The sequence below is a fragment of the Raphanus sativus genome, chromosome 7 (assembly GCF_000801105.2).
Source record: "Raphanus sativus cultivar WK10039 chromosome 7, ASM80110v3, whole genome shotgun sequence".
In the NCBI taxonomy this organism is placed as follows: domain Eukaryota; kingdom Viridiplantae; phylum Streptophyta; class Magnoliopsida; order Brassicales; family Brassicaceae; genus Raphanus; species Raphanus sativus.
In genome coordinates this window covers 20618884-20636578 of record NC_079517.1, presented here as the reverse complement: position 1 = coordinate 20636578, position 17695 = coordinate 20618884, and the positions used below count along the sequence as shown (strand labels likewise).

The 17695-nt window shown below is 28.9% G+C and overlaps 1 protein-coding gene across 1 annotated transcript; it reads right to left on the bottom strand.

The window, feature by feature from the left end:
* Positions 1-10464: 10464 nt before the first annotated feature.
* Positions 10465-12626, bottom strand: LOC108830649 (UDP-glucose 6-dehydrogenase 4). Its single transcript, XM_018604243.2, has 2 exons — positions 12477-12626; positions 10465-12167 (listed from the first exon to the last, which is right to left on the bottom strand). Exon 2 carries the CDS (start codon positions 12141-12143, stop codon positions 10701-10703), a length of 1443 nt encoding a protein of 480 aa, XP_018459745.1. The 5' UTR covers positions 12144-12167; positions 12477-12626; the 3' UTR covers positions 10465-10700.
* Positions 12627-17695: the final 5069 nt, after the last annotated feature.

Genomic DNA, 17695 nt, shown 5'->3' with positions numbered 1-17695 from the left:
ATGTAAAAGAAAGACAAAATGTGTCCTATTAGGTAATCAACTCATGATTAATTTTATCCAAAACTGTATAAAACTTATGGTAAGTTATTTAGGAATTACTCTTATACCATGACAAGTCTTAGTTTGGGATCAAAGTTAACTTGTTACTATTGATGATCAATGATCTTTATTTATACAAGAAGGATCGTTAAAACCAAAGCACAAAGGAAATAGGTAAACTGAATGATTAATTTTATCCAAAACTATATAAAACTTATCCTAAGTTATTTAGGAATTATATCTCTAATATAGATAAGGTATTTTTTGTCAACCAAGTGCAACAATATTGGCTTTTCCATCGTAATAGAATTTTTACCATGCTTCCATTGACTAAGGTAATAACGAAAGGATTTAGTAAACAAAAAGATTGGATGGTAGTGATGATCTCCTTTTATGTTTCATTTGTCTACCCAATAGACAAGTACACAAACCTTGGGTGCCACAATTCCAAAAGTAAGGTCGAAATACCAATCGAGAGAGAGAACAATACCAACGCAAAATTATGATGTCACATTTGTTGTCCACCAGACCATCCTATAAGACGTTTGATACATCACTTGATGTTATTCAATAATATGCAATGCTTACTGTAAACATGTAACATCTTCTCGTGGCTAAAGGAAGATCGTAAAAAAATGTTACATTTTCTCTCTCTTGCTTCGTGATCTTGATAAATCATGAGAAATCTCTTTTAAATTTTTAGAAATACAATAGTCAAATAGTTTATGTGCTTTAAAAAATAGTGATTTGTGCCTGCTACTAACCTTTGATAAATTAATGTTGAGTAATATTTCTTTTAACATGAAATTATTTTCCGAATGTAATAAGAATTTACATATTTTAATCAGATATGGACCATATGGTGAGATTTAGATACATTAGAAAAAGGAATATTTGGTTATAAACATTAAACATTAGTTTACAAGTAATTCAAAGGTAAAATAATGTTTAAATTCTTATTACATTCGAAAAACAATTTATTACTTTGCCTGATACAACCTCATACTCCTTTAATATCCTGAGAATAGTTTGACACTCTTCTTTTTATGCCTTACAAGAGAAGAGTCTGTCATCTGCAAAGAGAAGATGAGATATCGATGGACAAGCTTTAGCTACCTTCATTCCGGTTAATTGTTTCCCTCTATCAGCCTTTTTGATGTTTGCTAGGTGCACATAATGAATAAATATGGCGATATTGGATCCGCTTGACGTAAACGCCTATGTGGAATTATGAGACCGCATGGTTGACCATTTAGTAAAACCCGATATTGAACCGATGATATACATTTCATCATTAGCTTGATCCAATAAAAATCAAAACCCATTTTGTTTAGGAGAGCCTGAATAATGTCTCATTCCACCCGATCATAAGCTTTACTCATGTCTGTTTTGATTGCCATATACTTTTCTTGGCATGCTTTATTGGTTCGTAGGCCATGGAACATCTCCTGAACTATGAGAATATTATCCGATATCTACCTTCCTGCCACAAATGCCGATTGAATCTCCGATATAAGTGTGGGGAGACAGAGTTTCAATCTCTGACATAAGACTTTCGAGATGATCTTATACCCTACATTATTTAGGCTTATTGGTCTTAGTTCTGTCATCCTTGTAGGCCTTTCCGTCTTTGGAATCATACAAATATTGGTGATCTTTAACCTTGAGTCCATTTCTCCTGAAACCAGGAAATTCTTCACCATCTCAACCAAGGCATTCTTAATTATATGCCAGGAATATTGGAAGAAAAGAACTGTCATTCCATCTGGTTCTGGAACATTCTCAGGATGCATCAAAAACAAAACTTGCCGTACCTCGTCCTCAGTCGTTATCCTTAACAGCATTTGGTTCATCTGAAAGGTGATACACATTGTTATCTCTTTCAGGAAACTATCAAACTCTGATGGGGAAGTGATACTAAATAAGTCCTCGAAATAGTCTACTGCCACTTTCTCGATACCTTTATCCTCCGTAATCCCATTTCCATCCTCATCATGTATCCCTACAATCCTATTACGAACACGTCGTTGAGTTGTTAAGGCGTTATAAATTTTGTATTGCGATCCCCAGACGTATACCACATATTCCGATTTTCCTGATGTCAGTAGTCTTCTTCATCCTTGTATGCATCCTGTAATGTTCTCGATACCTAAAGAATTTCCTCCTGAGACCTATTGTTGTATGTGTGTACTTCTTCGAGAGTTTTTGGAAGATCATTAATTTTTTCCTTTCTGTATGGTGGATTGTTTTTCCGCCATTTAACAATTTCATGACGAAAATTGCTTATTTTTGTAACAATATACTAAATTTTGTAACAATATCCTCTATGCAACTTTCATTATATTCTGAACGGCCTATAACAATTGATTCCATAAGACCTTCCTGCCCAATTCATATTTTGTCAAACCGAAATTGCCTTCTTCTCTTAGGAACTTTGTCTTCTAGGTACATCACTACTGGACGATGGTTAGATCCTACTATCCCTAGGTATTCTGTATAAGAACATAGAAAGAGTGTGTGCCAGTCTTCTTTTGTTAAAGCACGATCTAGACGACATCTAATAAACCAATGTTTCTCCGAATCTAAAATTCTAATAAACCAATGTTTCTTATCACACACATAAATACTTATTTTAAAAAATCTAGAAAAACACTTTGCAAAAAATAATCACAAAATTTTAAGTTTGACCACATCTAGTCTAATTATTTATCATCTAAACTATTAAAACTGAAGTACATATATTACCTAACCCTAAATTTTTCATAATAATTATCATTCTATGCCACTGCAATTAAAACAAATAATTAAAGATTAATCTATACTATTAAAAGTTTGCTTTTGAGGTTCCAGCGAGCGTCCACATCAGCGTTAAAAAATTCTCCCATAAGATGACATGTGGCATTAGCACTAAAAAGTAAATATAAAGGAAAACTAAATAATAAGTCAATATATAATATAAGAAATAGAAATATTACATTAAACATCTATCTTATTATTATCTTTTGATATAAAAACAAAAACTAATAAGTAAATATACAATATAAGAAAAAATAAAAGATAAGTAAATATACGATTAAGAAATTAAAAAACTAAATTAAACATCTATCTGAAAAATATAATTTAAAATAAATATTAAGTAAATATACAATATAAGAAATACAAATATAATATTAAACAATTACATAATATTATAGCAAGTAAATATACAATATAAAAAATAGGTAAATATAAATATAAGGAATAAAAATATTATATTAAACATCTTACGTAATTTTATTATTTGAATATATAAGCAAAAAATTAGAATAATTGAATATACAATATAGAGAAAAATAAGTAATATACATTAATTAGAAATAAAAAAAAACTAATTAACATCTATCTGAAATATGTATAATAAAATAAATAATAAGTAAATATACAAATAAGAAATAAAAATTACATTAAAATCTATCATAATACTAGAATAATGAAATATTAAATTTAAGAAAATAAGTAATAAATAAATATCCAATATAAGAAATATAAAAACGACATGAAACATCTGTTTCAAAAATTTATAATAAATAATTAACAATTAAATATACAATATAAGAAATGAAAATATTACATTAAACATTATTATAATATTACAAATTGATATAAAAGAAAAATAAAATAAGTAAATAGACAATATAAGAAAAAAAGTAAAGATACAATATAAGAAATGGAAAAACAAACATCTATCTGAAAAAGTTAGTTTTCATTTATATTATTTCCAAACATTTCTATAAGTAAAACGCAATATATGAAAAGCATAGAATAAAAGAATTGGAAATATTATATTAAACATCTATCATAATATTATCCTTTGATATAAAAAAAATTAGAATAATTAAATAGACAATAAAAAAAATAATAAACAAGTAAATATACACTTAAGAAATGAAAAAAATAAATAAAAAAAACTCTCTAAAAAATGTATCGTAAAATAAATAATAAGTAATATATAAATAATAAATAAAAATATTATATTAAACATATATCAAAATATTACACTAAGTAAATATAGAATATAAGAAAAACTAAACAATAAGGAATTATATATAAAAATATAAATATTACATTAAACATATAAAGTAATATCATCTTTTGATAAAAAGCCAAAAAAAAGAATAAGTAAAATACAATATAAAGAAAATAAGTAAATACAAAATATCAGAAATGGAAAACTAATTTAAACATATATGAAAAAATGTATAGTAAATAAATAATATGTAAATATGTAATATTAAAATAGAAATATTTCGTTAAAAATATATCATAATATTAGAAGGAAATAAATAATAAGTAAATATACAATATAAGAAATAGAAAAACTACATTAAAATATATCTGAAAATGTATAGTAAAATAAATAATAAGTAAATATATATATAAGAAATATAAATATTACATTAAAAATCTAATGTAATATTACCATTTGATAAAAAAACAAACAATTAAAATAAGTAAATATAAAATATAAGAAAAAATAATAAGTAAATATACAACATAAATGGAAAACTAACATACAATATAGAGAAAATAAATAATAAGTAAATATAAAATATAAGAAATACAAATTTTACATTAAACATCAATCATAATTCAGATTTGATAGAAGTGAAGGAGTTGGATTGATAAGGAGATAGAGGCTTAGAATATGAGAAGAAAGTAGAAATAACAAACTCAAAAGCCATGCAAGCTAAGCTGACATGAGTGAAGAATGACATTTTCATTCTCCCGTCCTTATCTTTAATCAGATTAAAAGAGGCGTGAATCATCTTCGGGTGTCTTCACTTTCTCCTTCAATTTTTGTAAATGACTGGTTTGTTTTTGTGCACAAAAAATAGTAATTGTAGGAAGAATATACATTTTTAAGTTGCACTAAGAGTAATTAGGCGAAACAATATGAAGCTTTAGTAAATAATCAAAACAAATGTCTCACAAAAATCAGTTAGAAAAATATCAAGATATAATAAATAAAACAATATTTTTTTTTTGTAAAAAATACATTGAATAACTTGAATTTGGTGAAAAATAATCAACAAATAATAGTTTATTTTAAATTTTACATGATCTAATCCAAAATATAAAACTACGGAAAAACTAGCAAATATTTATAAGAACGAAAAAAAGAGAAAATTCATTTACAATATTATTTTGACGTTTCATCAAAACCAAACCAATGGAAATAAATAAGAAAGAAATATCATGGTTATCTTTTTTGTGTGGTTACCGTGCTCAATCTTAAAAATATTCACATGAAAATTGAAAGAAAAATACAACACTGATTAATAAAGTAGAATTAAAAAAATAATAATAATAAAATCTAATAAATAAATTTCTATTAATAAAGAACAAATTTATCACATTTGGAAATTTATCCAATAATATTTATTAGTAAAACATGAGTATAATGTTATTTTCTCTGTTAAGTTCTAATGAACTGTTGTTCAGTTGAGTTTAACCTTTTATTCTTAGACTATGGTAATTATGATAGTTAAAGTAACACATTTCAAATCTGTGATTTTAAATATAAAACAAAGCAGGTTACAATTATTTTTCACAAACACAAAAATTCAGTAAATTCATTACATATTGATAATTTAGAAATCAAATTTAGTTATAATAAAAATTAAATTTATAAACCCCTGCTTAGTTTAATTATATTTGCAATAATCATTTGGTTCATTTTTCATTTAGAGACTAAAAGTACAAAACAAAATCACTTTTAAGTTTTGAAAGGTGAATAATGAGTAAATGACATATCACAATCAAATATTCATTTGTATCTCTTTCCACAACGTAAAACATAATATCTAATTATTATAGTCTTTTGCAGCATTATATATTAATGCAAAAAATTACAAAACACTTATATATAAAACATTATATTCAAATATATATATACTAAAATTTGAAAACTTTTTAGGTGTTTTTGAATTTACTACCCGCCCGTAGGGCGGGTTTAACCTTAGTTTATTTAAATAATAAATATTATCTAACTTGATTGAGATTATGCTGGAGAGTTTACTTACCAAAAACATTACGTTCACGTTAATATTTTATACATAAATATCAAGAGTTTTATATCTTATAAACTTTATCATTTGAATTGAACCTGCCGGTTTAGTATATTAAATCAAATTCTGGTGGCAATGGTCTAGACATTTTTTCTGAAATGTTAGTGTCGAATAATTTAACATAATATAAAACTTAAAATTAATCATTAACTTTTTCTATTGATTTTTAAAATTGAAGAATATAAAACTACAATTATTTGACTCTTAACCGGTTATCTCAGTTTATACCTAGATCACAAGGTGGTCTTTTTAGATATCTCTTAGACATTATTTGTCAAGTGATTTGCTACATTTTTCTATATGATCACTCTTACAAAAAAATGTGACATTTAATCTATTAAAATATGAGTACATTTTGAGATTAATCCTGAATTTTCCACAAAAATTACATCACTATGCCATTATCTTTTTAAAATCGACAAATTAATAACTAACCAGCGAGATTTTAGTTGTCTATGCAAACCACCTATACGTAAATTAATTACTAAACCACCGAACAGATAGAAATCTAATGGGCTGAATTAGTATGGCCCAAATTAAAATTTTGTATCCTACAGCCCAATTTAGAAATATAAAAGTCGTGTATATATGGAACAAATATAATTATCAAGTGTTTCAGTGTTTTTGTATGATTCTTATTAATTATAGAACAAAAATATATTAATAATATAGTTACAATTTTAACGTTATTTTTAATACATTCAGTGACAACACAAAATTCACTTGTATAATATAAATATCATAGGTGTTTTGTTAAAGTTTATTTCATTTAATTCTAAATGAAATCACTAAATTACTTGATAAAATAATTATTGATACCATAAAACAATGATCTAACACAGCCAAAATAAAATTCACACGATACTGTAATGAAATATATATTTTTAAAACAAACTAATATAATATAATAAAATCATTACATTTTTGTTTTTATATGTTTTGTAAGGTTCGTAAAAATATACACTCGCGCGGACGCATTTAAATTATTTAGTTCGGGTTTGTTCGGGTTCAGATAATACATTTAAATTATTTTTAAATTTATTATACTCTAAATTTCTCAAAATATATAAGCAAAATAATATATTGCATTAACTTTGTAGATATTTACATTTGACTATTTATATATATTTTCAATTATTTAAACCAACTTATAAGTACCATATATATTCTCGATGTTTTTATATATATTAAATCTAAAAATAATAATATATATAAGTATATAAATCTATTTCGAATACATTTGGGTATCTGAAATACTTCGGTTCGGATCAGATTCGGTTTCAGTTCTCTAAATACCAAAATTTTAATATTTAATCATTTCGGTTTTTGGTTTGGTACTTCTTTTGGATCGGATCTGTTCGATTTTTTGGATTCGTTTTTTTTTGTCCAACTCTAATATTGACATGAAAAACAACATATTTTATAAAATATACACCCGCACGGGTGTGCGGGTCAAAATCTAGTGACTATTAAAATTGATGACATGTCTTACGGTTAATGTTGATATATATTTTTGGTAAAATTTGTAGAATATGACAATAACTTATACATTACGTTTAATGTTGATTTATATTTTTGATAATTTTTTAGAGCATGGTAATAACTCATAAATCACCATTAAAATAAGTATATTCAAATATGACAATATAAATTTCGAAATATTATTTAGTTTTATTTTTAAAATTATAAAAAATTATTACTAAATTTTTCAAAATTATCTCCATTTTTAAAGTTAAAAGTTTTAATCGTAATATCATTAGTTTCTTTCAGATATCTACAAATTTTATAAATATTGTTTTATTTTAAATTTTTGATAACTATATAATTTTTATATGAATATTTTTAGTAATTTTATACAATTTTATTAAATATTTTTTAACCAAAACAAATAGATTAAAAATTATCTAAGATTATAATTTTAAATATAAAAACATATATTATTAACTATAATTTAACTTAAAAATTGTTTTTCCTTAATTTTATGATAAATTACCCCAACTATATATTATTGGTCCAAAATAATATATATAATATTAAGAAATTTATTTTTAAATAATTTGAATTTTTAATAATTTATCACTGTACATTGTACATGAAAAAACTAATTAGTTAGATACAATTTCACTAACCAGTTGAAAAACTAATAATATAATCCTAATCATTCAGAATAAACAATGTAATTATTGAACATTTATTATAATTTTTTTCTTTACATAATAATTTAGGCATGTGTATTCATCTATCCTTTCAGGTATATGAAATTAGATTCCACTCGGATATTATAAATTTTCTGGTGGATTGAGTTGGGTTTTTAAGGTCCTAGTGGATTTGGTTTTGATGTGTAGGAACCTAAAAATGAAAAAAAGATTTTTATATATATATTTAAAAATGTCACTAATTAATAAAAAATAAAATAAAACTAATACGCGCACGGATGTGCGGATCAAGCTCTAGTCTCTATTATTAAAAGAGAAGTATTGAAATAAAACAACCCTTTGTTTTCAACTAATTTACCATGATAAACCACTTAAGTTATTAATTAACATATCTTTTAGAATTCTTTATATTGTTTATTTAATTAATACATTTTCAAAATACATCCTAACTAAAAATTATGGCAATAATAATTAAATAAACCTAGATTTTAATATTCTCTGTCTTTTCCTATTTTAGATATATGTATGTTTAATAATTAACAAAACTTGTTTTAAATAGTTAACAAATAATATTGTTTTAAATCTATATAATTATTTTTAGTAATAACTAAAATAAAAGTCATCACATAAAATATTATTATATATTATACAAATATATTATGTTATGTATATTTATATAAATAACAGTCTAATGTAAATTAAATATGATAATGTTGAAAAGTATATAATATATATGTATATTAAAAGAGAAGTACTGAAATATATAAAACAATCCTTTGTTTTTCAACTTATTTACCATGATATGCCACTGAAGTTATTAATTAACATACTTTTAGAATTCTTTATATTTTTTATTTAATTAATAAATTTCCAAAATTAGATCCTAACTAAAAAATATGGCAATAATAATTAAATAAACCTAGATTTTAATATTCTCTGTCTTTTCCTATTTTAGATATATGTATGTTTAAAGATAATTAATAAAACTTGCTTTAAATAGTTAACAAATAATATTTTTTTAAAAGCTATATAATTATTTTTAGTAATAACTAAAATAAAAGTCATCACATAAAAATAGTTATTTATATATTATAAAAATATGTTATGTTGTGTATATTTGTATAAATAACAGTCCAATGTAAATTCAATATGATAAATGTTGAAAAGTATATATAATATAAAGCACCATATAATTAAAGTAGTATATACAACAATTTTACTATTCATAAAATTTTGATCCGTAAGTTAATAAAAAATATATTTGTATGGATATACGGGTCATATTCTAAAAATATGGATTATACGATTAGTGGTTTATAAGATAGAATAAAATTATTCAGTACAGCTATTAAGTTATTGCGGTTAAAAATGTATTTAAACAGATAAATTTTAAAATATATGTCACTAGATGACAAAAAAACAAAAAAAAAATATATGTCACTTATGCAAATAAATATTTATTGTAAAAGATGAAAATACAGCCGTACGGATGTGCGGATCAAAAACTCTAGTGTTTTATTACCAGTCGTTTGGTTTATTTTAAAATTATATGTACAATGATCATTTTATTTTGTTTGTGATAAATTTTTAATTATGTGCTGAAAATTAAATTTTTACATTTCTGACAAAAAAACAAATTTAAGTTATTTAATGAAAAAGAAGATTTTATAATTTAGTGAGACAATCATTTCTAAATAGACCGCATAAAAATGCAGTGTTCCAAAAATCAGACGATGAACTGGTTAAAATTATCGAAATGGAGAAAACAAATTAAAAATATTAAAAATCCATGAACTAAATAAAAAAATTATTTAATATTTCTAATATTTTATATTTCATGTATATTCCTATTCTAATTATGCATCATATATACTGTTATTATTTTGAAGTATATATATTAAAATTAACACATCTTATCATTTGTGAAACATGCTCATATTACAATATTAGACTTGACTTCAATAATTATGAACTAACTGTAACTTAAATAATTATCCGCTTCAGATCAGTCAGGGTAAAACATCGAAAATGGTGATTTGTCTTTCTAGTTTCTACAACAACAATGGTGATTTTGAATTAATAACGAACACAAGTTACTATTCAAATTAAAAGAATCTGCAAATTTAGGCCTTGGCGTTCATTTTGAATTCCAAAAAAAAAGAAAAAACTGAACATTATTGCTTTTCTAAGGAAACAACGAAAAATGATGCAAATGTATCGAATACAAAGTAGTCGTCTGTTCAACAAAATTTGAAACACAAAAATTACGAGAGCTTATATAAGAAAACAAACAACAAAGATAGACGTTATAAGAAGCAAAAACGCAAAAACAGAAACAATCAAAGGTAAAGGAAAAAGAATGAGCCAGATTATCATTATTATTACCTTGTTCTCTCGTTCAGACAAAAGCAGGCATGTCCTTAAGCCATGCATCAAGTGGCTTACCAATGGAGTAAACGATGAAACCAATCTCTCTCAACTTGTCCACATTCAAAACGTTTCTCCCGTCGAAGATAAAAGCTGGTTTCTGCATGTTGTCAAAGATCTTCTGGTAGTCCAATGACTTGAACTCATCCCACTCGGTCAGAACGCAGACCGCGTGTGCATCTTTTGTAGCTTCATACGCATCCCATTTCACACTCACTTGTTTCACCGTGGTCGGGCTCATTGGCTGCAAGTGAAGCGGATGGTCCCAATCGAACTTTTTCATCGCAAGGTCTCTCTGAATCTGTTCCTCAGTGACTTGAGGATCGTAGATGCTGATCTGCGCCTTGTCTCCTAACAAACCTTTGCACACATCAATGGCTGGTGTTTCCCTAGTGTCGCCGGTGTCTTTCTTGAACGCGAAACCGAGGATCGCAACCTTCTTGTTGGAGACGGTGTTGAACATAGAAGATACGATTCTGTTCACAAACCGGTTCTTCTGGTAATCGTTGATCTTGATCACCTGTTTCCAGTACTCCGCCACTTCCGGAAGCCCATTGCACTGACAGATGTAGACAAGGTTCAAAATGTCCTTCTGGAAACAAGAACCTCCGAATCCGACACTAGCGTTCAAGAACTTGGGACCGATTCTTGAATCCGTCCCAACGGCGTAAGCCACTTGAGTGACGTCAGCGCCGGTGGATTCACAAAGAGCCGACATGGCGTTCACGGAAGAAATCCTCTGAGCCAAGAAAGCGTTTGCCGCCAGCTTGGAGAGCTCAGCCGACCAGAGATTGGTTGTGATGATCTGGTCTTCAGGAACCCAGTTGGCGTATACTTCCTTAAGCGTCTGAACAGCTTTGAAACCTTCAGGCGTCTCTCGTCCTCCAATGAGAACACGGTCAGGGTTGAAAAGATCAGCGATCGCAGTACCTTCCGCAAGAAACTCCGGATTCGACAGGATCTGGAACTTGATCCCTTTACTGTTATGCATCAGAATCTTCTCGATGGCTTCAGCCGTTTTGACAGGGACAGTGGACTTCTCAACGACGATCTTATCAGAAGCCGAAACATCGGCGATCATACGAGCAGCACTCTCCCAGTAAGTGAGATCCGCGGCTTTGCCAGCTCCGAGACCGGTGGTTTTGGTGGGGGTGTTGACGGAGACAAAGACGATATCAGCTTCCCGCACGTGTTTCTCAACGTCGGTGCTGAAGAAGAGGTTTTGGCCTCTACATTGCTTAACGATGTCTTCAAGACCTGGCTCGTAGATGGGAAGCTGGTCACTGTTCCACGCGTTGATACGTGGAACAGAGATGTCAACGACTGCTACTTCTATGTGTGGACATTTGAGTGCGATCACAGCCATTGTTGGACCACCGACATATCCAGCTCCAATACAGCAGATCTTCACCATTGTTTTTTGAATCTCTCTCACTCTCTGCAAAAAAAAATTGAATCAAGATCGGATAGCAACAGAGATCCACCACGTACGTATTTCAAAATGAAAGTCAGAAACGGATCAGATCTGGACAAAGAGAACACTCAGTACACGTAGATCTAAGCACTATCTAGCTTGATTTCGATAAAATGAGCACAGTTAACGATGGATCTATAATTGATGACGCGATCTATGAGATCTGAGAGGTATTAATCGACGATCCAGAGAGAGGGATTAGCTAAGAATCAATCGCGACAATGCAGCTCATAGAAATGTAAAGGATCAAACGAGGAGAGAGATCGGTGTTACCTCCGAAGATTAGCGATGAAGGAATTGATCTGTTGGAAGAAGGAGAAGGATGTTTCGAGGAGCGCAGGAGAAAGAAAGACGAAGAAGGAGGGGTGCGTTTTATAGGAGACGCATTTCCGATTTTGCCCTTTGACGTCTCACCTTGCGGTGGAGCAAGATTTCAATCATAGGCGAGGGTAAAACAGAGAGTATGTTGGAAGTATTGTGGAGATGACGAGAGGGGCCCTGTTGAAATTAGCCCATGTTTTTAACCCGTCCATCATGCAGTGTTATCTGGCACGACGAATTCACTAGCAGATCTTTGCGTTCCCAAACACTTTTTGTCTTTCTTGTGCAAAGAAAGACACTTCTCACATGTGAAACACATTTGGATGAGACAAATATGTTATTTAGACAATTATGCCTTTATAGAAAGGAAGAAGCGTCCGTATATTGTGCGGGAAAAAAATGTGTTGCAAATGAGTTTATAAGACATTTTTCTTTTATCAATCATTTGACACATTTAAGTTTATGGGTTTATATATAAAAATATTGTGTTTATTACATTAAATTATAATTTTTTTCTCTATATTTCAATATCCACTTTCAATATCTTTTTTTAGTATTTTAACATTTATATAAAAATGTATGGACATGCACAATCCAAATGTGGATGTAAAACTATGACATAAATGAAAGATGTAAGTTTAGACACAATTCACATGTACGCAGTTCTTCCATCTACATATTTTTGATTGACAAAAACTTTGTCCACATTTTTATTTTCCACAAAATACATGACTAATAAATTCTAATTTACAATAGTTAGTAATATATATTAAAATATAAAAATATGTATATTGATACAAAAAAAATCATTTATACATATATTTTATTTCAATTTTTTGATATATCTCCACTTTGATATTGTACACAACTCTTTTATCCACATTTCATGAATCAACAAAACTCATATCCACATTTTCTTTGTACACAGTGTACAAAACAATTATTTAATTGATTAAAAAAATTTGTACAGTCTCAAAACTTCATAAATGATTTAATTAATTAAATATCAGTAGATCTTTAGTATTAGAACTAAAAAATTATACAATACATAAAACATATGAACAACAAATACATTGATTTTGCATTTTTCTGTACGTGAGCAACATAAAGCAGGACTAGAGTTATAATTCTATAAAGTTTGGGACTAATTAAAAGATAAATCTAAAAATTTGGAAACTTAGGGGGAAACACAAAAACTTACATAAATACAAGGACCAATATGCAAATGCATGATTCTTGATTGCAGATACAATCGAGCTTTCTTCAATGGCGACTCCGAGATCGAACCACCGCAGCTTCACCGAGATCATGGACGAGGCTTCGCAGAGATGAGCGAGGACGAGGAGGAGGCGACTTGGACGACATATCTAGTGATGGAGTCTGAGCACGGCGACAGCTCAAACCACCGCAACTGAGCACGACGAGGAGCTCGAACCCCCGCAGCTGAGCATGGCGAGCTCATCCATGACGATGCTGAGCCCGTAATCCAACTTCCGCAGCTTCACCGAGCTCAAATCACCATAGCTTCACGAGATGAGATGAGCACGGCGAACTACCGCAGCTTGACCGAGCTCATCCACGCCGATGTGAGCTCGAAATCCATGGTGTGCTCACTGGCGGTGTAGGAGGAGGAGTTTACTCGTTTTTCGTCTCCGCCGACTCTCTCGTCTTCTCCGATGGTTTTCCCGGAAGTTCCACTTCATTCACGATGATGTTGAGGGAGATGAAATAGATCGGCAATTATCATCCTCTGGAGTTGTCTCACACTCTGTTTTCTGGTTCTTCTGATTTTTTTAAAATTAACAAGACTGATATGACTTGGACAAAAGAGACGACAGACCAGCCATAACCACATGAACAAATTGATTCCATTACAAGCTTTGGTCTTATCACACCCATCAATTATTTCTTCGTTTTGTTTACAATTTGAACACTTGAAAAAGTATACTTGAGTTAGGAGAGATGATGAATTTGTCGAGATTTAGGAAGAGAGGAATGAAAAAGTAATGTATGTTCAGGTTCAGGGATAATAAGGTCATTTAACAATAGAAAAGTGTGTGTCAAGTGTATTGTGTCTCTAGATGTAATTGAAAAGTAAGAAAGTGTCTCTGAAAGTAAAATTTTCAAATTTCAATTTCTTCCGTAAATTTTTGGCTTTTATATAAGTACTAGTGTCACGCTCCATGCTATGCATGGATAAAAAAATTGCATTCTAAATTATTTGATGATAAAACTGTAATTTCATTTATCAATCAGAATAAACTATTATATTAAATTTTATTAATTATGATTTTAATTAAATACAGTTTAAATATAAATATGAATGGCCTGTGAGGTAGTTGTAGTCAAACTAAAAAAGTTGGAAATGGTAAAACAATATTTCTGGTATTGTTTTAAAATGGATAAAAAACTATGATAAATTATGATAAATCAATATCAAATCTTTTACTTATTTTTAAGAGTATTTGCGCTCCATAGCGATGATTCATAAAATAATTAGATATATGGAAATGTACTGTGCTATTTTTCATAACCCCAAGTGTCTCTACTATCTACTTATGACAAAAGACATGGCATATCTATTACATATTTATTTGTATCTTTTCTCTTCTCTCTTTCTCCGAATTCGTTTTTTTTGCTAATCTGAAACAATCTTTACATCTCCCGTCGAAACATACTCCAAATATATATCATCTCTTTTGTATCCTGTACCGTTTTTCTCTCTATTCTTCATAAAAGTCTCACTGCTCTTTCAATGATTTTAATCTTTTTAGGATCAACTGTATCTATTGTTATTAGATTGAGCCTCCCCCTCTCACCGCCGTGTTCCTTCTAACCACCCCCACAAGCTTGTTCCGTGAGAGCCACCATCCCGTCCCATGTTCCCCTCCTCTGATCCTTCATATGTGACCAGATCATGTATTTCCTAAAGTCCATGTCACATTTTGCCCGCCTCCCTCTTTGATGTGTCTCACAACAGCGGCGTTTCTTAAATTTATGTCCTAGTTGTAAGATCTTGCTTTGTTACCTACAAAACTCTTTCTGCAGAATTAAGACTTTTTGTATGTTTGGTCTTCCAAAATTAAAAGATCTGGGTTTTGTGGCATATGAGTTCTATTACTCAGAATTACAATTTTTATCCAGAAAAATTATGTAATATCCGGTTATAAAATAAAGATATTGTTTTATACATTTCAATAATTCAATTTGATCCCATATGATCTACTTCACCACTGTATTTTATTATTTTGGAAGATGTATGTCGTGCTGATTTTCAATTGTTACGATATGTATCTGCCAAAACTCACTTCTGACATGCATTTTTTACTGATATAAAAACTATATTTTCTCTGCTCAAGAACCAACAAAAATATATCTTTGTGCGAATGTCACGCGCTTGAACCGTTGTCAGCACTACACGTAAGGGTATAAATGTCTCTCTAGTTGGCACGCATTCCATGTCGCCTAAATACAGAAATATTTTGGTCATACACCTAATTACCATGCTTTCTATGTATATTCAACTAAATCACTCTATTTTTAATATCTTGACACTTAATATAAAATGGAATAGAAAAAATCAGTTGTGAAAAAGAATATCCACATTTAGAAGTTACCAAAAAAGCATTTAATTTTTTTTCTTAAACACTTTTTCATCCTCCAAACTCCTAAAATCCTTTTATTCTTTTAATGATGATACCTTTTTTTCAAAAGAAAAGTTTCATTTTCTTTCATATCTGATTTGTTTCTTATTTATGGCTACAACATTTTGTTTCAAATATGTTTTTTCCGTCTGTAGCAAATAGGTCACAAAACATATATGAAAAACAATTTATAGAGAAAAGTAGAGGAATATTGTGTTACCTTGTTTGCTGATAAGGTTAATCAAATATGGGTTTTCTTAGATCAAATATGATTAATTTTGAGAAAACTATGAGAATACAAATAAGGGCTTATTTAGAGAATAACAAAAAAAAAGAAATTAGATTTTTAGAGAGAGAAGAGAGAGATATGAAGAGAAAAGAGGAAAGAGGGTTGGATTTTGGTTAGATAGTGAATTTTGTTTTTTTCTTAGTTATTGGGTGCAAATTTCTTAAAAATAAAGTCTTTTTCAAAAAGAAAACTATGAGAATAAAAATAAAAAAGAAGAGCATTAAATTTTTTAAGAAGTTATATTGATTACCACAATTTTTGAAACTATGAAGAATATAGAAAAAAATGAAGAGAAGTATGGTGAAGTTTGACGACGATTGCAAATTATATAGAGAAGGAAACAGTTTGGTTAAATACAGATTGATAATGAAAAAGTAGCAAAAAGTGGGATCAAAATTCTGAGAAAAAATAAGAATTTAAATATTTTGAATTACATAAACATAGGGATAAAAAATCAACCTTAATATTTTTGTTTGTTTTTCTAAAAAAATATTAATGCCACGTGTCAGAATTTTGTTGATTATATAAATTGTGCTTTAGTATACAAGATATGCTCTCTTTAACAGTTAAAATACATCTATGTGTTTGTGTGTTTGTGTTCAATTAAAATGGAGGAATTTTCATGTTTAACGTTGATTGAACGCGAATTCTTGAAATCCACAGAGTTGAGGTCCATCTCGATTTTTGCCCTCATGTCTAAGCTCTCAGAGTTTCGAATAATTAAGTTTTGTGATTTTTGTTTACGATGAGTTTAGAGTTTTTAACTTCTATTTTCTTTTAGTTTTAGTTATTTAGTTTTAGTTAAAATTTTAAATTGGAATATACCTATATTTGAATTAAAAACAGCCAGATAAATCGTAATATCACTGTACTAGTATCACCAATTCATCACTCAACTATCTCTTTGAACAATTTAAACCCGTCATGTAAGACCTGACGATCAAACTTCCATGGGCGACCAAGGAGCAAGTGACAAGCATCCATTGGTATAATATTTCAGTATATTTGATCGTGATACACATCTCCAATAGAAAAAGTGACCAAGGCACGACGAGTAATGTTGACGTCATTCGATTGTTGCAGCCAGGCAAGTTTTTATGGGGCTGGATGGTGTTTGTCTTTTAGAGATAGCTTCTGGACAGCATCAGCGGCTATAACATTCTCAGAACTACCTGAATCTATGATAAGATTGCACACTTTACCTTTGATATGCAACGAGAATGGAAAAGATTGTTGCA